We start from the raw sequence: 27,900 nt of genomic DNA, 5'->3' as shown, positions 1-27,900 counted from the left end.
TGTGTGTGTGTGTGTGTGTGTGTGTGTAGTATGTAGCCTCCCTTGATGAGTCCCTGACTCCCTGGAGGTCTCTCTTAATAATAGTATTCTGTCAAGTGTCTTTGCTTATAATGCAAAGGTCTCTCTTAATAATAATAATAGTATTCTGTCAAGTGTCTTTGCTTATAATGCAAAGGTCTCTCTTAATAATAATAATAGTATTCTGTCAAGTGTCTTTGCTTATAATGCAAAGACACTTGACAGAATTCACATGCTTATTTATCATTACAAGACTCTACCTGACTTGGCTAACTCCACAGAGAGGTATCGACTTGCTTCAGTGTCATACAATGCACAACACACTTCATTTCTTTCTGGGTAGTGACCTTCTTCATAATGCACAACAATATACACATTCAAAAAGAGTATGCTTTCAACTGATGTGAAATTAGCAGCCTCTATATACAAGTAACCTAATTGTGAAGATACCACCTTCATACCTAAACTTTGCTCATATACCTCAGTAAAGCATTAAACAAGAATGTAATTTCTTGTAAAGTATAAGAAAGTAAAAGTAACATCAAGAGATATATAGAAAAGGAAACAAGTATATTATTTTGTATATATCAGTTATCATGCTGATTTGTATACTGAATCTGTATCTGTGATTAAAGCACAATACTGATGATAAAGTTGATTTAGCTTGCAATATTGTTAATTAAGCAGTTATTCAAGTTTATCTAAGCCTGTGTACTCCTTGTGATAATTTCAGATTCCATAATGCTATATTTCGAGAAGACTTCCACCCACAAACAGCTATAAACTCTACAGTACATTAGTACCATTTTTCTCAAGGAATCTGCTTTTCTTCCACAAATCAGAAAAATTAACCATAGAACTCTCACCATTTCAGATAGTAATATTCATTTAGCACTTAGGATCACAAGATCGTGGCAGCTGTGTGCTGTATTCATATCCTGAAGCTCAGCTAGGCTGTCTGCTAATTTCCAAAAGTTAGGATTAAATGAGATATGCCCTATGAGGATTGAAAATGCATTAAAGGATTGATTTCTTCATTGATTTATTTTATTAAGTATATCTTTCCATACATACTGGTATTCATCACATTGATTTTGATATGATAGATATAAATTGTCTATCATTTCATTTTGAAATGATAGACAATTTTTATCATTTCAAAATGAAATGATAAAAATTGTTTATCCAATCTGAACAATCATAAAAAAATAAAAATAAAAAAAAATAAAAAATAAAAAACATCTAATGCCTTTTATTCCCATATAGGGAGTAGGTGAGGCTGTTTTAGCCCTATCTAATTTTTGGAGAATAAAGGGCCAGTTCAATCTCCACTGGTAGCCAATCAGAGATAGCTGACACAAGACTATCACTAATTAAAATAAAGAACTTTTATTATTAAAAGACCAGAAGATAAATGATAAAATATACAAAGAGACAAGTTTCACTAGCCACTGTCTAGCATTTTCAAGGCTGAACTGGTTTTACTTGGGATTAAATGAGATATGCCCTATGAGGATTGAAAATACATTAAATAAATAATTAGTGAAAATTACTATCACTAATTATTCATGGTGTCTGGTGAAGAGAGGCGAATGACAAGTGGCATCATCTCATGGTCTCTAATACTTCCCTATATTTTCTGTTTGAAAATAGCGTGGGTTCTACAGTCGATTTTCTCGAGTTTACGGGATATATGAAAAACCTGCTTGCCGATGCAAGAGTTCGATTAACTCATGAACTGATCAAAAAAAGGTTTAGTAAAAGTTCCTCTAGTCAGCAACTGGAATCAAACTTACAACTCTCTCTCTTTGGGTGATTTTAGAGAGCTTGTAATGCCCTCCTGAAAATATTGTACTTGAACTTGTAATGCCCTCTTCAACTGAGCTACACAGACTCCTCACAATCATCAAAAGACTGGTATATTTTCAAGAGGGCATTACAAGCTCTTCAAAATCATCATTATACAAGGACACAACTCTAAATTAACATCGCTTATTTGATTAAAAAACTCCCTACATTTTCCTATAAATCTCACAGAAGGAATGCTAGAAATTAAATTCATAAAACCATAGGTTTGCATATATCCCAAATAAATAAACAGTATTTCAGGCAAAAGGAACAAAAATAAGAATATATATAAAACTTATCACTCACATTTCATCCCACACCCTTGGAATATATTTGAGTGTCTGTGACCACCCAGCACATCCTCTGTTGTCTTCTCCAGGATTTGCAGAAGCAGCCCAATAGGTCCATGTTCCATTACTTATCAGGGATAGTGCCAACTTGGAAACATTAGACTGATATTGAAAATAAAAAGTTTCTTGATAGTTGAACTGTGACTTTAATCTAAAAATCATTTCATCTTTAATCTAAAATGACCATATTACTACTACTATTAAGCATTGAACATTATGTACAGATACTTAATTTAGTGATAAGAACATATTCAAATATCATACTAATAAAATGCATTATCATTCAAATATATTTGCTCTCATACAATAGATAAAATTCCTTAATGTGTCAGGTTTAGATGTATTCTGAAAAATGCATAAGCACCTGTTAGATTTGCTTGTCAAACTGTGTGCATATAATATCATCATCATCAAATATCTGATACAACCTCAGGGAACATACAGGATTAATATAGTACTAGATAAAAAGTTTGCATCACTACTAAGTTCCTATTCACCACCCAGACTGAGTCTGGATAGTGGCCCTTCTCATGTGTTCAAGGAATATAAGTTTTCTGTCAAAGATGAGTCCCAAGAACTTGCTTCTGTTGCTATCAGAATAATAGTTCCTCCCATTAATTCAGGATCTGGGTGAAGAGTGCATTTTCAACAGATGTGTACACGGACACCTTTTTCTGTTGAAAATCTGAACCCATTACTAAGAGCCCAGAGAGAAACATGATCAACTGCTTGCTGAAGTTGTCTTTCAATTACCCTCATGTTACGAGAGTGACAGTAAATTGTGAAGTCATCAACATATAGAGCATTGTCTACAGTGGGAGAAAGCTGTTCGGTAATTGAGTTAACTTTGATAGCAAAAAGTATCACACTTAAGACAGAGTCTTGGGGAACATCCTGTTTTTGATTATATGGCCAAGATAGTGTATTTCCCACTCTGACTTAAAGTTCGCCCGGACAGAAAGTTTTTAAGAAATATAGGAAGGTGTCCTCTGAGACCTAGGTTATAAAGGTCTTTAATATGCCATATCTCCAGGTTGTGTCACAAGCTTTTCCATGTCAAAGAAAACTGAAACCAGATGTTCTTGCTTCAGAAATGCATCTCTTATACAAATTTCTAAATGAACCAAATGGTCTAAAGTTGAATGATGTCTATCCAATACACAATGTGGCCTCACTGTGTATTGGAGAGAAGATCGTTGTTTTCTAAATACCAGAGAAGTCTGGCATTAACTATTTTCTCTAATATCTTACAAAGACAGCTGGTCAGAGCAATAGGTTGATAATTATTTGCTTGTGTTGGATCCTGGTTTTGGGAAATCAATGACAATTGACTTATGCCAACAGAAGATGATGGTAGATGTTTTATCATTTCATAATGGATGTCATTAGACCATACTACACTAGGTGAGACAGTAAAAGAGCTCTTTTTTCCTCCTTAATAAATGGCTGACTGCATGGCTCAAGTCCATCGGCAGAAAAATTTAGCCTTTGTTTCTCATGTTTCTCTTTCAGTATTAAAAATTCCCGAGGGCATGAAGCTGTTGCTGAGATTCTGGTAAAATTTCTCTCAAAGTATCTGCACAATAGTTTTGGGATCAGCAATAACACTTTCATTGTGGTCTAAGGTAGGCAAATGGTGTGTTCTATGTATATCTACTTTTCATTTTATGAATTTTATCCCATATAATTTTTGTACTGGTCATTTGTATAATTGAAGAGGTAAATTGGATCCAAGATTGTTTTTGACTCTGACATCTCATAATAACATTCTTACAAACTATTAAGTTTGATGTGGTGGATATCTACAAAATATACCACATGCTCTGTGTTATCTTTTTTGACTGTCTGGCATTCTGGGTTCCACCAACTTTGGATACAGTGGAAATCAAGATATTCTTGGAATGAAAGATGTTTACTGTCTGGACAATGCAGTAAAGTTGACTCCATTGCTTCATTGATAGGTGTTTACCTGTTATGATATCAGATTTTGAAAGATGGGAAAAGTGTTTCAGTCAGCCTGGTCTATTTTCCATATGGGCATCTGTGTAGGGGAACATGGTTCCTGTGAAGACATTATGCAAACAGGAAAGCGATCACTTTCATATATGTACTCTTCCATATCCCATGTGAGCAGTGGAAGAATGATAGGGGAGCAGATTGCAAGATCAATTGCAGAATATGAGCAGGTAGGCATATGGAAGCAAATATTAAGTCTGTTCGTTATTATCAAGGATTTTTTTCAATGATTTCATCTGTTTGTGTTGGCACTACCCCAAAGAGTACTGTGACCATTAGTTCACCCATAAGAAGTATGAGTTTAGGCAATTGCAAGATAAGGTTATTAAGATCTATTTCATTTATCTTAGCACTCAATGGTAAATAAACTGAGCATACCATAATAAGAAATTCCAAAGATAGGTGAATCGCTACTGCTTATAGAGCAGTATTAAGTTGGACATGATGGACTGCTCACTAGGATAGCTGCTCCATGAGCAGGACCACCTCCAGTTCTGTCCCTGTATACAACAGTAAAATTACTTAAGGTTGGGTCTTTAGTATGTTTCTTGTAGACAGAGACAAAGATTTGTGTTTCTGCAACAAAATTTTCATATCATCGATATTCTGGCAAAACTGTAAAAATTTTCTTATTGTTTTGGCTTTATAGACTTGCCTGGTTTTCAGGAAGTTGAGAGATTACCTTTGTCAGGTAATCCCTGAAATTTTGCCAGAATCTCAGCAGCAGCTTCATATCTTCCTGAATTTTTAATACTGAAAGAGAAGCATGAGAAACAATGGCTAAAGTTTTCTACATATGGGCTTGAGCCATACAGTCAGTCATTTGTTAAGGGGGAATTAAAATTTATCAATTGTTTTGGGAATTATGGACAGCCAGTGTCCATCTCTAATATTCAATAGATCTGATGTGTCAAAGTCATTTGGCAAGTTTAATTTACTTTCAGTGGATACTGAAGTATCTATTTTATCTGTGGGGGTATCTGGTGGTTTAAGTGATATCTTTGCCATATTGTTTTTGACAAGTGGGTTCTCATTGAATGGAACCATTTTTGGAACCATTGTTGTCTTACAGGTCATGCAATTGATTTGCTCAACAGAGAAACACTAGTGATCATAAAGTTCAGGTATCAAGAAATTATCAGATGGTACAATGCACATATGAGTTTGAGTTTCTGTTGACATTTTCTTAATTGTTACTCTCTCAACATACAAGGATCTTAGAGCAGGTGTGGTGGTGGCTAACTTTCTTTTTGCATCTTGATATGATATTTTTGGTTCTGTTTTTAATTTTTTGCATTTCTTTGTCATCTTCCCACTTCTGATACGCACAAGAGTAAGCTGGATGATCTCCCTAAAAGTTGACACATTTAGCTCTTTTTGCAGAGCAAGATTTGTTATCATGCTCTTTACTACCACATCAGGAACAGGTGGTAGAGCCATGACAGTTTCAGAATGCCCATAATTCTGAAATTTAAAGCATCTTAGTAGAATAGGGATGTACACTCTAATAGTAAGGATAATGATACTGATTGGACCAGATGCCATCCCTATGTATTAGGATGTACTTCACACCTGTCACTCCCTGATCTTTAAGCTCTGAACATATCTCATCAGGAACACCAAGATCTCAATTCTGATATCACTTCTCTACAAGAACTGAGTGATTTATGAGATGTTACTGTGATTGGTATTCCACCAATTAACGTTGCTTCCAGTAGTTTCTTCGAATGTTGCTGACAATGTTTTCACAGGGATATCACCTTAACATAATTTCTTAATAGTTTTGGGAGGTCCTGCCAGGTTTTCTAAACCCTTTTGAATAAAGAAGGGCAACATTTTTCCTATTAGCTTTTCACCCTGTTGTGGATGATCGAAAACACTGGTACATTTATACTACTATCATATATATTTTGTTTCTTATTTCTGTTACCAAACACTGTATCTACAGTATCAATACTTGGTTGAGACTTTGTCAGGATCCCTAAAGCATTTGCAGTTGAAGAAATCATATATATTATATTATATATACTAAGGATGACATTGAAAATACTCAACTTCCTGTAGGACTCAGATATGAATGGACAGTGGTATATAAGATACTATGCATAATTAGTTTACATTATTACTAACTTTCTATAAACAATTTTCTTTCATATTAGTCTATTATTTGTTAGGACATCAATAAATTAACTATATAATATACCTGGTAAATTACTGTATCCAATGGGAGAGTGTATGTATCCCAGTTAGATAAGGAAAGTGGAGTAGGTCGGTATGAATGTGCTACCCAAGCAAAAGTACCATTAAGAAGAAATGTCCATTCCTGCCTGACATTTGAAAAAAATAACTATTAGTACTGAGAGAATAGAACATTAAGTAAATAATTAAGGAAACTGTTGCCTGTAAGTTAAAATCATACATAATTTTAAATGTAAGCAATTTATTAATGTTTTTTCCTTTCCAAAAATATGAGTTAAATAAAAATAAAATGGTACTTTCCCTTAGTGAGACCTATGACATAATGGATAACTGCAAACATAGAGTAGACAAAATTTGTTTTAGTGTTAACAGAAATCAACAAATATTTCAGACAGAAAGTAATCCATCCTCAGTGTTAGTAAAACAAACAAGTCAAAATATTCAACAATCAGTTATACATTCAAGGCACATTCAGCATACTAGATTAAACCAAATTTAATCATACTTAATCACTATATATTTAACCAAAAAGCTGTCTACCTTGTTGCCAAGCTCTATGGAAAAATTCTTGCCTCTTTTTCTATGTGGTGTTTAATTTAGCAGATGTTAGGTGAATTGTTATTTCTCATATTTTGAACAAACTGAGCACTCAGTGAGAACAGAATTAGTGAAAACACCAATACTTCATCCATTATGAAGTCAGAGCTTCACAGCATGAGACAACATAAACCACAGGATCTTATTGAAGGCCACAGAAGTTTTATTTATTTTTTATTTTTTAATACAAATGGTTGTTCAAAAGGAGGTACCCAGGAATATTCTGGTTCTAAGCAACTATAATTTTTTTTTTTTTAAATTATATCTCTAATAAGATTTTGGTTTAATTTATATTATGTCATCTTTCTAGCATATAGGCCTCTGTCATGAAGTTCAAGGATTGTTGAAATATTCTTCTTTGTATTATCTTTTTAAATAACACCAACTATGGACTATTAATTTTAGTTTCAAGTATTATGTTTCATCAATAAAATGAAACAATTTTATATTTCTTTGTCTGGACATGTTTGCAGTGCATTTAATAATTAATGCTAAAATTCATAGACCACTAACCTAAATTCATCTGTTGATGCCATATTCAAATAATTTCCAATCCACAGTGGCTTTTGCATTCCTTTGGGAATCTTCAGAGGCATTTTTAAAACAGCTATGATAAAAATTTATATGATAATAATCAATATGAGGCTAAATGAAATAATTTAGAAAACTGGTATAGAGGGGGGAAAAAACTATTTTATTACAGTATGGACCAGAAAACAGTACTGAATAGCTAACAATAATATATATTATGGAGTAAATGGGATTATTAACAAAGAGATATATATATATGTTTACATGTATGGTGTAAACATCTATATGTACTGTGGATGTACATATAGATGTTTACACCTATATGTACATCCACAGCTATCAGTGGAATGTTGGTTGAATAAGGCATTAATGATGGTAAATTACATGCTTGAAATGGGCACATTGTCTTTCAAGATGTCTTTCATAGTGCATGCAAAGGTTCTCTGTCATCTTGGAGAACAAGGGCTGGGACATCTGCTGGACATATGTAATTTTATCCCTTAGTTCATCAAGGTTTGAAGGTAGGTCATGGTGGAATAATCATTCCTTCAACCATTCCCCAAATGAAGACATCAAATGATATGAGATCAGGAGAAAGTGAAGGATACAGGAATTCTGTGTACCTTGAAACGAACCTTGCGGGGAAGTGTTCTGATAAATAGGTTCTAGAACCATGTGACAGGTTGCTCCATCCTGTTGGAATACCAGTGCACAAAATGGAATGTTTTTTGCAAAACACATCCTACACAAATCCTAGGTGAATGGAACCAACACATTCTCAATATAGCGTTTGCCATTCCAGGCTAGAGTTACACTACCCTCTTCAAATGAGGAAGGGGCCCAATTATGCCATGACCAGAAACTGCACTCTATGCAGTGATGTTCTTGTTGTGAAAAGGTTCCTCTTGGACAAATTCAGGTCCAAAGAAACCTGTAGGTTCATCTATTTATATGCCTGTTTAGATGGAAATGAGTTTTGTCTAAGAACCAGATATAATGGAGAATGGATAGATTTTCATACATTGGTCAGCATGTGTGTATATGTGCAGTATTCCTGCCATGCAGTTTAATCAGTTGCTATTCAACACTGACCCACCTGAAATGACACATGAAAAGGCACCTAGCTCTTTAAGGATTTTCTACAGTGACTACCTTGGTATTCTAAGTTTTACTGTTGTTTGGCATTGACTGCATTTTGGAGACCTGTAACACTTCCTCCAGCATATGCCCATGATTTTCATTTGTGTTAACAATTTGTGGTCCCCCCCCCCCAAATACTCTTTGCATTGTGGCAGAATGCTCCCAGTATGTCAGAATCTCCCAATTAAGAAAATGACACTACTCTTGGGGCACTCTTATGGAAATGAACAAACTGCTCACAAACATGTCGTTGGCTTGAACCATTTGCTCTACCAACCGTCTGAATGAAAATAATTCTCAACAACAAATGTCTTTTCTTCCAACATTAACGCCATTGCTAAAGCTAAACATAATGGAATAGATTACATGTGTTCTTCTATCAATGTCCATGCAGTTGAATGGCATATCTCATATACTGCATGTACTGAAGGGAATGTCAAAGTTCAGTAGTTTTTTTTGCACCATACCATATAAATGCTACTAAGACTGTTCACAAATTATAATAAACTTTTCTAAAGAGCTTCTTTTTGAAGTTTATGTCATCATTCATTATTAACTTCCTATGAAAAATTTTAATTCCACATTAGTCTATTTGTCAGGACTCCAATACTTTCACAGATCCTATGGCAAACATGTTTTGTTAACCTTTCCACTCCCAATTAAGTGACCATACCAGCTTAGATTAGCTCTGCTTACACAAATCCTTTATAAAAATAAAATCATGCTCTTTCATTTTTATTATGATTCTATCATTAACGTAACTGGTTCACTCCACTAATTTTTCTCAGAGCTGTCTTCTTTTTTATTTTTTTTTTTTTTTATTTTAATAGTCCCTAGCTTTTGATTACTTGCTTTATTTCTAACCCAACTCTCAAATAAGCCAGAAGTTAAAGTTTGTTCAAACACTGTCTTGTACAGCTAGTTTAGGGCTTTGGCTAATCTCTTGCTTATTCCATATCAAATTATTCAACTGCCTCTCCACCATACTAAGCTTTGCATATTCTACTGTCTAACTTCATATTTAATTTGCTACCTTGATTAAAAATTATGCCCAAATAGTTGAAATATATCACTTGTTAGCCGAATATGTTCAACATTGAGAATGCTGATATATTTCATGTACCTAACTTTTTCCACAGTCAATTATATTTAATCAGAAATTATATTCGTGTTTAATTCTTTACCCCAGTGTAAACAAAGTTTATGTGAAGTACAGTCATCCCTTGACTTATGTCTGTTCGAAGATATGTCCGTGATCCTATAATGAAATAAATAACATTTTCAACTATACTTTTGAACAGGACACAAGCGAGTATAAAGTAAAAAGGTTTTTATTTAGCAACAGTGCATCATGCAACAATGCAGTAGCAACAGCGCATTCACTAGCAACTTCCCTCAGCAGTAGGCACGTGGCTTCAACAGTTTCTCTGTCGATTTTGTGTTTGAAAAATAGGTTATTTGTGTATTTATCGTGATATTTTGTGCAACATGGCACCTACATGCCCAGTTAAAAAAACTGGGGAATCAAAGAAAAAGAAGCAACCAATTGATCTTGAAATGAAGTTACAAGTTCAATGATGGTGACGAAGCAACGACAAGGTCCTATCTGTGATTAGAAAAACTACTTCCATCATGCAAAGAGGACCTGAACTAAAAGCCCATACCTCTTATCACTATGACCATAACTGCTAAGGCACTAAGTCTCTTCAACATGTTGAAGAAGAAAGCAGGACCCGATTATAACTATGAATTCAATGCTTGTTCCGGTTCATTCATGAGATTCAAGCAGCATTTTGTACTGCATAATGTGAAAATGTATGGCGAATTTGCAAGTTCAGATGAGAAGGCTGCCATGAAGTCTGTGGAGAAATTGGATAAAATTATTACGGAGGAAAATTATTTGTCACAGCAAATATTTAATATAGATGAGACCTCCTTGTTTCAGACAATTCATCCATAAATTCGATCAGACAATTCATCCATAAAAAGCTAAAATCTATGCCTTGTTTCAAAGCTCTTAAAGACCGTGTTATGATTCTGTAAGGAGGTAATGTGGTGAATATAAACTGAAGCCGTTTGTGATATGGCACAGTGAGAATCCACAAGCCTTCCAAAACATTAGGAAGCATACTCTTCCAGTTCATTAGTGGAGATATAAGAAGTCGTGGATGACTCAAAAATTGTTTGCGGATGACTTAATCAACTGTTATGCAAGTGAAATAGAAAGCTACTATATGAAATAAAATGTAGAACTTAAAATTTTATTAATTCTAGATAATGCTCCAGGTCATCTGTCTTAATATCAGTGATCTTCACCAAGTTTAAGGTCATATTTCTCCCTCCAAACAATATTCATTGATCCATCCGATGGATCAGGGAGTTCTTGTAGTGTTTAAGGCTTATTATCTATGGAGAACTTTTTCACAAACCATTTCTGCTACTGAAAGAAACGACCGGACTCATGCAATTCTGGAAAGCATTCAATATTTATTATGCTATTAAAAATATTGCTGTGGCCTGGGCTGAAGTGACCTCTCAATGTATGAGTGGCATATGGCAAAAAGATATTAAAACTGTTTGTGCATGATTTTGGAAGTTTTGAAAAAAACGAAGACCTTTATAAATTGAGTGAAGAAATAGTGGGCCTAGCAACAATCTGAATCTCGAAGTGAATGGCGACATAGTTCAACTCATAGAAAGTGCCCTGAAGAGTTGACCAACGAAGAATTGGTCGCACTGGAGGAACGTGTTGCAGAAGAGGAAGAACAAATAAAGGAAGAAGAAAAATAGAAACAAGGAGATAGTTAAACAATTCACAGTGAAGGATGTTGCAGAAATGTTCTCTGCAGTTAGCGATGTTCTCAAAAGGGCTGAAGAACATGGACCCAATGTTGAACGCTACTTATTAGTGGAAAGGAAAGTACATGATGCATTTGCAATTTATGATGAAAAGAAGAAGAGGAATAAGCAAAGCACATCAGACACTTTCACCAAAAAAAAAAAAAGTTACACCAGAAGAGCTGCAGCCTGGTTCTTCACATAGGGAATGTAATGAAGATGTGATTGTGGAGGAAGATTTGGGTCATTATTCTAATGTTTTATAGTGGTAGTAACACATAGTACAGTTTTATAAGGTTTAAAAATTAAAATGACAGTATATGTATTATTGTTAAGTCCCTAACCCCCTATAACTCTGTTGATTTAATGTATCGACTTATGTCCTTCCGGATGAAACGGAACTCTGACGTAAGTCGAGGGATGATTGTATTTTCATGACTAGGATATTTGTATATAGAGGCTACTGGCTTCACATCAATTGCCTCAATATCACATAATGCAAAAACATTATGGGAAGGGGCCACTACCCAAATCAGTTTTGACTTCTATTGAGGTCTCGTCAGTGAAGCTGGACCTAGGAAGATGCCAAGGTTGAATTAATGCCAAAGTCATATATTTTCCTATATACAAGTAGCAAAAAGGTGTATCACCATATTATTAAAACAACTCTGGATCAGAGATAGTTGTAGTAAGTTTTTTTTTTTTTTTTGGATGAGACCTGAAAGGTTGAAACTGGTTCAGATGGTGATCTTTCTTGGTTTTTTTTTTTTTTTTTTTTTTTGCATTGTGGGATATTAGGGCAAATGTCATGAAGAAACAAAATTTGCCATCACAGGCAAATTTTGTCTATTTACACTTTGGTAAAGGATTAAAAAATATAATTTACTCTGTAATGAAGAAAAAAAACTTTCTACAAATACATATTTTCATAGTTTGTATTTTTATTACTGAATTTTATGCTAAACTTGATATGCCAGTTATTCAGAAGCATACTGATAACTTAGATTTATTTATTTATGTGATTCTCACTCATGAAAGCCCACAGTACATTTAAAAGCATAACATATTGACGAAGGCAACAAAACCCAGCCCTTTTGTTCCTGATGCTGCTCCAGACATTTGTGTACAAAAATGTGTACCTCCTGGTTTTATTTTTATACTTATATCCATAATCTGCTTAACCCAGACAGGCAAATTTCTCTTTCTCTCCTCTTCCTACTCTCAAAAAGTCCAAATGTATTTAGCATAGGTCAGCCCCTTTCCCCAGATCCATAACCATGCTCAGTGACATTTATATTATCATCATCACTTTTGCATACCTTAGCTGCACTTAGTATATTCTCAGTGTTCCTTATATGACTAGATTTCCTGATTCTCTGCATTAAGTGGCACCTGAATACATTGTTCAAGAGTCCCGATATCAAATTCATTCAGGTATCAGATGCAAGCCATCTCTCTTATACTCTACTGTGTGTGTGTGTGTGTGAAAGAGAGAAGTATTTTTTTTCTTTCTTTCTTGTACATGCAATCCTAGAATTTGTACCATTAGTAAATTACCGAGTAGTTTTAACTCTGAACTTCAAAATTAAAAAATAAAACATCTGAGTTAAACTACAAATTTCACAGTAATAATCTAAGATCTCACATATTACATCTTCTAAATTAAGTCATTAAGCTCATTAAACCAATTAAGAGATTGAGTCTTCAGAACTTTGTAACTAAAATGAAAAATTTTAATTTACAAAACAAGACAAATATATACAACATAAAATCAATATACCTTATCTGTGCAAGTGCCAATACATATGCTTCTTTATTCACATGAAAAGCACATACTTTTAACATTAGCTTTTAATGTTAAAAGCTAATAGTTATTATCCATTATGGACATAACTTCAAGAATTTTAGTCTCTTGTCTCCTACAGAATTGATTTTTTAATTCATTTTACATAGAAGGGAAAACTAACACAAGAACTGTTTTCTATATAACAGCAATCAACTAAATTATTCTAAAATCATGAAACACTGAAGAAAATATACTAGTCTTCATTCATGACATTTCAATAACCTGATTCACTTTCTATATGAAAGTAACAGCAAGCTCCATTGAATAAATTACCAAACAAATATAGATTGTTCATTGCTTTATAATGAATTACTTTCTATATGAAAGTAATTACTACTGTAATTCATTCATGTTGTGTGAATAATTAAATCTTGCCTCAATGGATAAATGATTATGAAATGAAGAACTGTTATAAGTTCTGCTACTTTCATTTTGAAATTATAATTAAATTTATATGATCTAGTTATCCAGATTCTCTGATTGAATCAGGAAATATTTCATTGAAGAAATAACTAAAACAGTTTTAATAACTTTTAAGACTGAGAATGCTAAACATACTTTACTGGTCCTATGTGTATATGAACTGGAGAGCAATAAAGTTCCTTTTAGTTTTAACTGAAATAAAATGATCTCCTCTCTGTCTTCCATTTTGGACTATTCTTCTAATTTCTGTTTCCATCTTCATATATAGAATACACAGAAACTAAACAATTCGCCTCATGCTATGTTCTCTGTCTTTCCTATTGAAACAGTTGAATGTGTAACAATGTCTGTTAATGTTCTCTTTACCTCCAACAGAAATACAGTAGAACAACTTTAGTCCACCATTGTGCACTGCCATAACTGCTTTTAATACTGTGAATTAAATTAAATTAAGTTTTTTTATAGTGCAGGAAAGTTTAATTATAATTTCAAAATGAAAGTAGTGGAAATTACAACAGTTCTTCATTTCATAATCATTTATGCAGTGAAGAAAGATTTAATTATTCACACAACATGAATGAATTACAGTGGTAACTGGCTTTTGTAAATGACAACATGAAAATTTTTTTTTTTAAAGAACATGTGTTTACATACAAACAGCACAACCAATTCAAAATCTAATGACTCACACAAATTCTAATTAAACTCTAATATTTAATTTAAAGAAATTTATTGTATATCTAAGCAAGTCTTCCGTAGCAAAAAACATCTGAAAATATCTTCCATGCAACATACAAAAAGAAACAAACTTCACCTAACTTTACAAAATAAGACTGCATTGCTAATTCATTTTAGAAATACAACTGTGTTATAAATAACTATTTTAATTTCCCGATGTTTCGACATTCATATTAAAGTCATCATCTGGAGTATATATAAATATACAAAGCTGAGTTGCATTTCACACAGTATGCTAAAGAGACAATGATTTGATCAACGGCTATTCTACTGGCATGACTTCTAGTGAAATATAATATACATATATATAAAAAAAATAAAATAAATAAAAATACAAATAAAAATTAATTAATAGAAACTACATCAAAGCTATATTCTATTTAAGATAACATCAGAAAAACATTCTTTCATATAGATAATCTAGTTTTCTTACAGTAACAACGATGTCCTAATTTAACATGACAATTGTTATATTAGATTTAAGATTATCTACAGTCCTATTTATAGTTAACTCTTAGAGAGAAAGGTTCCGTGGGTAGAATATAAACGACACATAAAATATAATAACTATGGTGAAGCTGGCCTTTCTGATCATGCACTGAACACTTTACATAGAATTGACTGGAAAAGCACCAGTTGTTTACATCACACCAAAACATGGTATGAACATAAATTTAAGGAAGCCTGTGAGATTCTTATCAAACACCATAATCTTAACAATAATGATGGTCTAAAAATCCCAAACATATGGGAAGGCACATATTCCACCCATGGAACCTTTCTCCCTAAGAGTTAACTATAAACAGGACTATAGATAATCCAGAATCTTAAATCTAATATAACAATTGTCATGCTAAATAGAATATAGCTTTGATGTAGTTTCTAATTAATTAATTTTTATTTAATTTTTTTTTTCTATATTTTCACTAGAGGTCATGCTACCATTGATCAAATCATTGTCTCTTTAGCATAATGTGTGAAATGTAACTCAGCTTGTCTTTATATATTTATGTATACTCCAGATGACGACCTTAATATGAAGGTCTAAACATCAGGAAATTAAACAGTTATTTATAACATGGTTGTAAAGTCCATAATTTCTAAAATGAATGCTGATCACCGTGTAACATTAAAAGAAAGGATACTGCATAGCTAACTTCTTCTTCATATTCTAACTTCTTTCATTTTTATTTTGTGGGATATCCGAATTTTAATACAGATAACCTGTGCTATTCTATTATCTGACCTGTTCTATGTACCAAAATCTTTCATTTATTTTCTCTACACAGTTTGTGCACCAAATCATATAGTGTCAGAGCTCTTCTCCTTATATGAATACTATCATATCTTGGTAACGGACACGCTTCTGCAACTTCTCAGGCTTTTGCTTTTCTATCTTTGTTTACACTTTTTGCTTATTGTTGTTACTTCTTTTGCAAATAATATTTATATATTCTAGTCTACAGCTTGAATCTTCCATTTGTCAGATGATTCTTTTTAGCATAAATTTACCTTCTCATTTAATGATGAGAAGGCAAATCTCTTTATTGGGATAGCTGAAGGGCCTAACCTAGATAACTGGGAGGAAACCTCCACATAACCCTTTTAGGAATGACGTGAACAGACAGGCTTCTGAACTATGTCAAATCTTCATGGCGTACCTGATTATAAGCCATCAACTTGGATAAACAGATTATGATGGTTTGTCAATTTGGGAATTAGCTGAAAAAATTGAATTCTGAATTGGCTTAATCAAAATGATGGCACAACATCATGAGATATTTTGGATGGCATGTTACCTTGTTAAACAATGCCCTGTATTTTCATCAAGGGAACCATGGAAAACAGTGAAGATCAGCTACCTGCAACAATATCAAATAGTGTAAAAAGTATCAACAGAAAAGAAGCAGTCACTCATGTTTAAGTTCAGTAGAATAAACACATGTCTACAGCTAACTACATAAATTTAGTTAGTATTTATTAATAAATTATGCAAATATTTTGCAGAATTGTGCTGATGACCTAGGTCATGTGTATGCAAGCACGCTGTTAAAAAAGCAAATAACTACCGAATATAAATGCCCAATACTAGTCCCAACTAGTATCTGCTATGGGTGTGATGACGTAAACTTACCAAAAGTTTCATAATGATGGTCTCCCAAATTTTTGACAAAGTGAAGCAGCTGAATTTGTTGAAATCTGGTGTATGTTGTAATGCGGAGGCAGATTCTATGAAAAGTAAGATTTATATCTGCTCCTGTATAAAGTGAAGGTTGTCTTTCACTGAATCTAGTGATCAGTGTCTATGCCATAGTCTGCTACTCCTGAATGGTGTATTACAGGTGATATAGTTCCTATGTTCTTCCAGGTGGATATTTGCTGTTCTTCCAGGTGGATATTTGCTGTTCTTCCTGTTTGTCCAAAGTAGGATCATTTGCAGGAGCAAGAGATGCAATAGACTCCAGGATGGTCCATATGATGGATTGGATCTAATGATAAGTGGGGATAAGGGTAGCTAATTTTTGGCATGGCTTGAAGGTCTATATGTTATACTTTTTAACACGTAAATTTTTTTTTTCTGAGGTGACCCAGATATTGGGAATGGCTGGCATGGATATTTTGTACTCAGAATTTTGGATGTGAATTAGTTTTTTTTTTTTTTTTTGGGGGGGGGGGGAGCAAAGAGTTTTGTTGATTTTGTGAAGGGGAAAGCCACTGGCTAAAAAAAGTGTCGTGGATGTGATCAATTTCTGTAGAGAGATCTGAGCAAATGATTTTAGCATAATTTGCTAAGGTTTTAATAACACCATACTGCTGAGAGGGGGTAGTGATGTGAAAGACGCAGATGTACTTTCCAGTGTGTGCAAGTTTCCTGTATATAGAGAAGGATAAGGATCTGTTGGACAGTCGACTGACCAGAGTGTCAAGGAAGGGCAGGAGGTTATTGCTTTTCTTTTCAATGGTGAAATGGATCTTCGGGCTGTTGAGGTTACACTAAACTTCCACATGAATGATAATCAGCATTTAAGTATCCATACTTAGTTTGATTTATACATGGATGATATATAAGAAATAATTTGAAGGGAGATATTCAGTTATTTGCTGTTTATGCAAAGTTGGGTAAAGTAATAGTTAATCAAGGTGATGTAGAGAGCTTTCAGGATGATATAAATAGGTTACAGTATAAATAAAACATAACACATGTCAATTTAATGTGGAAAAGTGCCAAGTTATGCATTTTGGATATAAAGATGACATGCCATGTATCATGTACAGTTCCCTCAATGTAATACAGCTTGTCATCTCAATGTGTTACAAGCTGTATATTACATCATCATCAAATTCCTGCCATGTACCCTCAAAGGGTGTACAGGATATGACAGTACTACATGAAAAATTTACATCATTACTAACTTCCTATCTACAATTTTCCTCCAAATCAGTCTGTTGCTTGTCAAGACTCCAACATTATCAGATCTTATATTTCTATCATCTAAGGCACTTTGTACTGTATCAATCCACCTATATCTTGGTCTTCCTCTGGGTCGTTTTCCTGCCAACCTGGCAGAGAACACTTGTTTTGCTAATCTTTCCTCTTTCATTCTATTTAAGTGACCATACCACCTGAGATTAGCTCTGCTAACACATTCTTGGATGCTGATAATGTCAAGTTCTTTCCTAATATCCTCATTTTTAATATGATATTGCCATTGATGCCATCTGTTCATGCCTATAATCTTTCTCAGGACTCTCATATCTGCGGTCTCTAGTCTTTGGTCAAGTGTTTTACTTCTGACCCAGCTCTCAGATCCATAAGTTAAAACTGGTTTGAACACTGTCTTGTATATACAGCTAATTTAGTGTTCCGACTAATTTCTCTCTTATTCCATATGAATTTATTCAATTGACTTCCCACCATACCAGCTTTGCTGATTCTGTTGTCTATTTCTATATTTAATTTACCATCTTCAGTAAAAATCGTACCTAAGTAGCTGAAATGTTTTACTTGTTCCACAGGTTCTCCATTCACAAGACAGTTGACATTTTCAATGATTCTGCCTATTTTCATTGTCTTTGTCTTTTTATTGCTGACCTTCATACCATATCTATTACAACAGTTATTCAATTTAGTCAGAGAATCTTGCAGACTTGTAGCAGATTTATTTAGAAGTATAACATCATCCGCATAAAGCAAAGAGCTGACATTAACATCGCCAATTCTGATATCATGTTTAATACCAATTTCCTTCATAATGTGATCCATATAGATAATGAATAACAGAGGGGATAATGTACATCCTTGTCTCACACCAGATTTAACATTAAACCATCTTCCTGTACTTCCTTCAATTCTAACTGCTGACTTACAACTTAAATAAAGACTAAGTATTGCTTGATATAATGCCCCATTGACACCATATAACTGCAGCGTATTGATTAGCTTCTCTCTTGGCACCTTGTCATATCCATTTTCCAAATCGACAAAACTTAAATACAGATCTTTGTTATATTCCCATTCTTTCTCGACTATTTGTCGTAAAGTGAAGATCTGATCCTGACAGCCTCTATTTGGCCTGAATCCAGCTTGTTCTTCACCAAGCTTTTCTTCCACAATTCTTCTCAACCGTTTCTCAAGTATACTTGCATAGATCTTGCCAGGAACACTCAGAAGGGAAATACCTCTGTAATTCTCACATTCAGTTTTATTTCCCTTTTTATATATGGGTACTATGAGAGTTCTACTCCAATCATCGGAAATTCGTCCCTCTGTCCAGGCTTTCTGAACTATGCAGTGCAGCCACTGTAAGACGTTTATACCACCGTATACTTCAGCATTTCTGGTCGAATATCATGTACTCCTGCTGCCTTTCCACATTTCAAGCCTTTGATGGCTTTTTCTACTTCAAGTATGAATATTTATTCCTGACTGCATGCCTGGTCAGTGTTTTTTTATCACTGTGCTGTCATTACTGCTTGTTTCATTTAGCAGTTTTTCAAAGTAATACTTCAAGGATTTCTTTTTCTCCTATTTTCATGTCACCTTTATCATCTCTAGCTCCTTTTACAGCACTCTTTCCTCCATTCCTAAGCCTCTTCAACAATCTCCAGAATATTTTGCCACCTTCTTGATATTTATTTTCTATGTTCTTGCCAAAGTCCTCCCATGACTTTTATTTAGCTAGTTTTACACACTGTTTAGCTTTCTTACATTTGTCTCTGTATTCTGTAAGAGTAAAAGCTGACTTATTTGCCAGGAACTTTTGCTATGCTTTCTTCTTTTCATTCACTGCCTCTTTAACTTCCTGTGTCCACCAGGGAGTTCTGATTTTTTTATCCTTGCACACAACCTCACCACATGCCTCTCTGGTAGAATCAATTAATGTTTTCTTCAGAGTTTGCCAATGAATCTCCAAGGTTTGATTCCTGTTCTCAAACTCTTTCATTTTCTTTTCAATAATATTTCTGTATTTTAGTCTACAGTTCACATCTGAGGGCTGCTCAACTTTTATTCGCTTTAAAACTTTCTTACATGTTATTCTTTTCAATATGAAATTCAATTTTATCCTGCTCAAGACTAAATAGTGATCACTTCCAATTTCAAATCCTCTGTACACTCTGGTGTCCTGCACCAGGGAGAAAACATCACTATCAACAATAACATAGTCAATGAGACTTTTCTTATTCCTAGCCTCTTCTCTCCATGTGAATTTGTGCACATTTTTATGTTGGAACATGGTGTTAGTAATAACCAGTCCATGTCCTGAGCAGAAATCCAACAGATATTTGCCATTATTATTAGCTTTGCTCTTTTCTCCAAATTTTCGCAAAATATTTTTGTATGTCTCACAATCATTTCCTACTCTGCTATTTAGATCCCCAACAAGACCAACTTTTCATTTTTCATTGTGTCAGTTGCTTTTTCTAAAGCGTCAAAAAATTCCTCCATTTCTACCTTAGTAGAACCTTCTGTGGGACCATAGGCACAAATAAGTCTCATTGTCCAGTTCTCCATTCTCATATTTGCCCACATTACTCTACTTGAGACTGACTGCCATTCAAGAAGATTAGCCTCGTATTTTGTGTTGAATACTATGGCTATTCCTTCTTTTCCTTGATTGCCATTGCCTGAATATAATTTTGTATTTATTGCTCAGAAAGATCTCACCAGTTTTGGTCTTTTTTGTTTCAGTCACCCCTATTATGTCGATCTGGTACTTATCTAATTTCTCAGCTAGCTCCATTTCTTTGCCATTCAGGCTTCTTACGTTGATAGTACCGATCTTTAACTCTGGTGATATTGAGTTGGGGTTTGTTTTCAGATTTGTTCCAGTAGCTGACTTTTTGCTGTTCGTCCTGGTTCCCTGGCAAAAACAACGGGGGCCTTGTTTAACCGGGGCGACGCCCCAGCCGGCATGAAATTTTGTCATTTTGTACCATCATTTTTTTATTTTGGTTTAACCAATAAGAATACAATTTGGTCGGCTAAATCCAAAATTGCCAGCCCATCCTCGTTCGTTCAGTATCAAAGCAGATACCCAACAGGGTGAACCACGAGAAGGTGAGGATTGGACATTAGGTCAGAAGTCCTGGTCGGTTCTCTGCATTCCTTTAAAGGCTATGTGGAGGTCTCCTCTCAGTTATAGAGCTTTGACCCTACATTGAGGGAACTATACTCCAGGAAATTGATGAAGCCAGAGATTTAAAAGTAGTAGTAAATAGAGAGCTGAAGTGTAGAGGGCATATTGCTAAAGGAGATAGGTAGCTCACAGGATTACTTGGTTATTGAGGAATACACTAACAAGCAGAGATAAGAGAGTTATCATTCCACTTTATAAAGCCTTGATAATGACGACATATGGATTACTGTGCTCAGGTCTGGCCAATGGGTTTCTTGAGGATGAGGAAGTGGTGAAGAGGATCTAGAGATGAGTGACCAACATGGTAGTGGCCTATGGAGTGCTCCCTATGAGGATAGATTGAGGGCTTGTAGATTGCAAAAATTGGTTGATAGGAGGGAAAAAAAAAGGGGGGGGGGAAGATATGATAGAAACATTTAACTTAAAGGATTTTATAGGATTGATGCAGGGGAAATGTTTCAGCACTTGGCTAGAGGGAGGCAGGAGGAAGTCATCTCTGGAAGTTAGGTAAGAGTGTCGTTAACTTCCAGGGATGACCTCCTTCTGCCTACTAGATTTTTTGCTTGGAGAGTAGTCATTGAATAGAATGGGTTGACTGAATCAGTTGCAAGTGCTTGTCTGTTAATGGTTTCAAGGAGAGGTACCATTGATATTGTGTTGATAGTGTGATTCTCCCATGAAGTTTCAGGAGTCCATGGAGGTGCCCATGCAATAATAATATTTAGGGTAGTAAGAATAATGAAATAGCAATCAAGGAAAAGAAGGAATAGCTATAGCATTCGATTTCAATACAAATATAATCTAAGGAAGAGAATCTGAATGGAAGACAATTCCAAGCAGAGTGATGTAGGCAAACATCAAAATGGGGAATTGGACAATGAGATTTATTTGTGTCTAAGCTCCCAATGAGGGTTATAATAAGAAAGGAAGAAGTGAAGAAATTTTTGGAGTCAGTAGAGAAGGCAGTGGACAAAGAAAAACAATAGGTTTACCTTTATTGGATATCTGGATAGCAGAGTAAGGAATGGAAACAAGACATATAGAAATGTTCTGAGAAAAAATGTGGAGACAAGAACAAGTTTAAGCTACCCTGCTCAGGACATGAGGTAGTCATTACTAACACTATGTTTCAATATAAAAATCTGCTGAATACACATTCAATTCTATCTTCATTTCAAAACATGTGCTAGCAACAACTAGAACAGACAGCAATAGCAGTCTTATTATTAATGTAAATAATCATCAGCCATTTTTTTCCAATGCTGGATGAAGGTCTCGCCTCAAAGTCCTCCATTCATTCGTATCTTCTATGCCACTGACTTCTGGCCATCTCTTCGGTCTTCCTGTAGCTCTTTTTCCATCTCTAGGATACCATTCTTATATCAACTTTGTCCATTTCTGAGTGTAACTTTAACTTCTTGCAATATGACCTTCTCATTACCATTTGGATCTTTTAATGAATGTTATGTCTCTCACCTTATTCTGAGCTCTGACTCAAGTACCATGTTTTCATCTAGAATGAAAATTGCTGAATAATGATCTTTCCCATTTTCCTCTTGGTAATTAATGTAAATAACTTTCTCCACACTGTATTACAGTCTTTCCTTTAGAACATTGTTTCAGAGGCCTTCTTTAGCTTTATATCTCTTCTGGTGGTCATTTCATCATTTGAAAGAAACTCTGTCTAATAAATATACTGCCTCTAATTCCATCTCTTAGTTTTCTTCTCTCCTTTCAAAAATTCATTCCATTCTCCACAATAAACAGTTATGCTACAGGATCTCTGCAGCTGTATCCACTTGCTTCAAAAAACGAAATTTTGCTTGTATGAGTTGGACCAGGACCATAAAATAAATTTTCAAGAAGGAAAAGAAAGTTTTATTATATTGATTCCGGTCTATTAACATAAAATAATGATAATGTCTTGACACATGCTGACCAAAATAAGTAAAATTTTTAAAGTTGAAACCCCTCTATTGTATCTCTCTCTGCTACCATTCTGAAATGTTGCTGAAATTTAGCAATACTTTATAACTCAAGTTACAAACTGCTTTAATCACTACTAGATATTTTATAAAATTATTTTGTTTATTTTTCTTTATTCTCTTTCTGGAGATGAAGACAAGTTAATTTAGTTTGTAATAAGAAAATAAAATTCATAATGGAGCAACAGTATTAGACAGTATTATATTCTTGTAGGAGAGAAATAATGCATGTAATTATATCTTAAAATCTATTTTCAAATTCAAATTTTTAAAAGTTATTAATTATAACTTTTATTATAATTATACACAAGCTAGATCTCCACAAGAGTGTTAGGTTAGAAATAAAACAATTAATTGGGAGCTTCTAATATAATATTTGTAAGAAAATCAGGGAATGAACAGGTGGGTTCAATGGCAAAATCATATTAAAAATGAAAAAAAGGAAATACTCATATTTAAGAAATGTATGAGAACTGTGAAAAGACTTATAAAAAAACTATGAACAGACCATACAACCTTAGTAGTATGGGCTTTTCATATGGTGTTTTCAGTATATATTTTGTACTGAAGGTGTCTATGACACTTAGGTAAAAATTTTACATTAAATAAGTTTTTTTTACATGAGTTTTCTTGTTTTTATATTTATTTTGATTATGCCACCTCATAGTATTTCATTATTGAAACAAACAGTTCAATGTATTGAAATGGATTAAATGAATATCACTATGCAAAATTAGTACTCTGTTTATTTGAGGCTTGCTTCAAGCCTCAAAGTACAATGTTTCTTTCTACTAGAGCATAGATGTTGGCATTAAACCTAAGTCCACCTGCAGTACCATATGTATGAGAGTGGTCTGAAAAGTTCTCGACCTTGACCATAGATGGTGCCACTATCAGCAATTTTTTTTTATTTTTTTAAGTTGCTACATCTGTCATAAGCATCCATGTGAAATTGCAAGTCATTCTGTCAAGTAGCTTGATAGAATGACTGTCTGAAGCAAAAGTGTTGTCTGTATTCCTTGAAGATAAAATTGAGTATCATGTGGTTATAAAATTCTTTGTAAAAGAAGGTTTAATGGCAAAAGAAATTCAAAGTTCATAAAAGTTTATGGGCACTCTTCATTTTCAACAATTAAGAAATGGGCTGTTGAGTTAAACGTAGCTGTACTAGCATTGAAGATGATCCACGTGAAGGACATCCAAAAAGTGTAACAACACCAGAAATCATTGATCGAGTGCATGATATGATATTGGATGAGCGGCAAGTCAAAGTGTGTGAAATTGCTGAGACTATAGGCATTGCATGAAGAATTGCATATGAAAAAGCTTTGCAGAAGATGGGTGCCAAGCTTGTTCACAGTAGATCAAAACACACGATCATGAAAATCTCTGAACAGTGCTCGGAGCATTTTAACATGAATAAAATTAATTTTGTGCATCAATTTATTACTATAGATGAGACTTGGATTCACCATTGCACACCAGAATCCAAACAGCAGTCAAAACAGTAGACAAAAGCCGGTTGTTCAGCGCCAAAGAAGACAAAGTCGGTTCCATCAGCAAGAAATGTCATGGCATCGGTGTTTTGGGATGCTAAAGGCATTTGGTTTATTAATTATCTTGAAAAGGATAAAACAATAACTGGAGAATATTATTCTGATCTTTTAACTAGACTAGACAAAAAAATTCATGAGAAAAGACCCTGTTTGCAGAAGAAAAAATCATCTTTCATCAGGACAATGCACCTGCCCCCACAAAAATGTTTTGGCAATGGGAAAATTAAGGGATCTGCTTTATGAATTGTTGGAACATCCACCCTATTCCCCAGATTTGGCTCCCTCTGACTATCTCTTCCCAAAACTAAAACTCTTCCTCGCTGGTCAGCATTTTTCTTCGAATCATAAGGTGATTGCAGCTGTAGAGGGGTATTTTGCAGATCTTATTGAGAACTACTAGAGGGAACAGGATAATGGCACTGGGGGAATTGATGGAAGAAATGTATTAGTCTTAAGGGAGATTATGTTGAAAAATAAAAATAATTTTGAAATTATAAATTCAATTTTTTCATTGTTAGGCCGAGAACTTTTCAGACTACTCGCTTACGATAGGTTTACAAGCTCTCACAAGTGGGATTCACGCATGTGCTTGTGCACACAAACACATGCACACATGAGTAGCATATTAGTAAAACTATAGGAAGTAAAAGAGGCATAGTCATTAACAGGATGCAATGCTAAGGTAATGAGAATGGCAAAGAGGTTTGTTTCCAGGGAAGATGCTCATGATTAGAGACAAGAAGGCATTAGTCCTACTGTACAAGGCCTTGATCACTATATATATAGACTAGATCACACAGATTTAGCCACCTGGATTTTGCAAAGATGAGGAAACCTTGGAGAGCATGAGACAGAGCTGTGAAAATTCAATCAATAATGTTAGTGAATGGAAGAAGAAGGAATGATTTGACTGAGATCTATTAATTACTGAGGGAAGTTCACCAAATGGCTACTGCTGAGATTCTCCAAAGGTCAGAAAATGGACAGAAAAGGATCAGAATAAAAAAAAAGCCATTCATAGAAGATATAAAGATATGACAAAAAAGGGAATAAGAAGGTATGATTTTTTATGGAAGGCAATAGGTTAGTGACATGTTTGCCAAAGAGGATGATAAGCATGGATTATTATTGGCTATTAACTTTAAGAAGTACGATAATAATATTGTGGCAGTTAACTGAGAATCTCTTGTGATGTGCCTGAATTCAGTGCAATAAAAATAACTTTATATGAGAGATGATGAAAAATACTAACCTTCAAATTCCTCAGACTGAATTCCACCACCAAAAAGAAATATCACAGGACTGTTTTGAAAAACCAATGACATGTTGTAATAGGGTAAAAACACTGTGTCAATCAGATACTGAATGTTTTTATGGAATTCTGACTGCATCTGCAAAAATAAACAAATATGGCTGAAGGAGTTGCATTCATTGAAAACTTTTCCTACAGTTTTATCTACAGATAACATTTATTGCAATATTTGGATATCTCAATGTATTTGGTAATAATTCTGGAATCATTATTGATATGATTTATTGTAGTGTTATTTTCCTAGTAACTCAGAATAGTCCGAGGAGAGGTTTTGGACTTTATAGCTACTTATAAAGTCATACTACTGAAGTAATTTACATATAAAATGTTATGAAATATAAAGAGACTAGAATAATGCAGTCTCATGTTGTAAGTATACTGTATTTATAAGTAAGTATTAATTATTTTTAATGGCAAATACAAAAGAACCATTTCATATCCCAAAGAAATGTTCAAACAACAAGTAGAATGACTATACAAATTCTCAGTTCTATGAAATGTAAGTAAGAAATATTTTATTTTCTTATCAGTAAGAAAAATGTTAAACGTTTTTATCTATAGATAACTTCATATTCTTATTTCACTATCTGTATTAAAATTTGAGACACCTTTATTTTTATAGCACTAGCATGCATAATGATTTCTGACTACCTGCTTGAATGATAACTTTAAATTTGGAGCAAAGCACATTATATTAAAAAAAATTTATATTGGTTGATGGATTTATTTAAAAAGGTATTCGGTGGTCTGTTTAAGATCATATTAAAACTAGAGAGAGGGAAAGGAGGAGGACATGAGATTTTGAAATTTATCATTACATGATATATAGATATCATGTATACCAAATATGGATGATACTGACATTCTCACAACAGGCAAAAATAGTCATTGGCAATATCTTTATATCTTATGATCCATCACTGACTAAGCTTCTCACTTGAAATCAAAAGAAACTGGTCCAAAGATAAGCATGCTCAAGAGGCATCAGGAGTAAAGGAGTGGAGCAAAAGGAATTGAGAAATGAAATGTTTACTGAGACTAAAAACAGCAAAATAGGTGAAGTACATCTAAATGAAAATTTATTCAGACATCAGGAACAGAGACAGGAAGGGATAGGAGTGGTTATATTATTTGATATCAAACATGAAGATAAATTTTGTGAATGGGAGCTAATTTAGAACATAATGATGTGGACAAATTTTCAAAATGGGAAATTGGAAAATGAGACATACTTGTGACTACAGTCTTACAGGTTTTGTAGTAGGAAAGAAATAGAGGAATTTTTCAAAAAAAAATAGGAAGGGCAGCTGATATAATGAAAAATAAAAAGCTGGTTATTGTTAAGAGACCTGACTAATATTACAAAGTATATCCAAGACAAAGAATTTCTTGGGTTAAGTGTACAGAAAAGTACAGGGTTGATAATAACCTAGCACCTGCTAGATTTCTGCTCAGGATATGGATTACTATCACCATGTGGACAGATTAAAATGTATGTAAATTCATGTGGTACACACATTTCTTTCTTTTTTTCCTATGACAAAACCTGTGGGACTACAGGCATAAGAAAAAATTATTATGTTGCAATTTCTTTCTTTTTTTTTTTTGCGAACCTTTGCCAAATTAAATGTCTTAATCATATCCCCTCTCTTCTTATTCACAAGGCTTTGCAAACTGCATTCCTTCAATCTGTTTTCATATGCCACATCCCAAAAACCAGTTCCCACCTTAGCCTTCTCTGGACCTTTCCAATATATCCTCATTATCATCAAAATCAGGGGACCAAATCTGTACACAATCGTCCATATGGGGTTTGATCAAAAACTTATAAAATGTGACTTAAAAAAAAAACCCTACAGATGCAT

At 34.0% G+C, this 27,900-nt stretch overlaps 1 protein-coding gene across 3 annotated transcripts in view; it reads right to left on the bottom strand.

Annotated features, from left to right (window-relative positions):
- LOC150097166 (uncharacterized) overlaps positions 1 to 27,900 on the bottom strand; it is a 201,597-nt gene that overhangs the window by 84,906 nt on the left and 88,791 nt on the right. For all 3 annotated transcript variants that reach the window (XM_090407304.1, XM_090407305.1, XM_090407303.1), the window contains 4 exons: positions 25,976 to 26,114; positions 7,542 to 7,635; positions 6,436 to 6,559; positions 2,173 to 2,318 (listed from right to left, as the gene is read on the bottom strand). In XM_090407304.1, the coding sequence (XP_090263430.1) occupies positions 2,173 to 2,318; positions 6,436 to 6,559; positions 7,542 to 7,635; positions 25,976 to 26,114 (503 nt within the window). The remainder of the gene's footprint in view (positions 1 to 2,172; positions 2,319 to 6,435; positions 6,560 to 7,541; positions 7,636 to 25,975; positions 26,115 to 27,900) is intronic.

This window comes from Typopeltis vanoorti, chromosome 17 (assembly GCF_054136105.1).
Source record: "Typopeltis vanoorti isolate ZY-2024b chromosome 17, IOZ_Tvanoo_1.0, whole genome shotgun sequence".
NCBI classification, from domain to species: Eukaryota; Metazoa; Arthropoda; class Arachnida; order Uropygi; family Thelyphonidae; genus Typopeltis; species Typopeltis vanoorti.
Note: the sequence above shows the minus strand (reverse complement) of the source record. Positions and strands in the feature narration are given on the sequence as shown.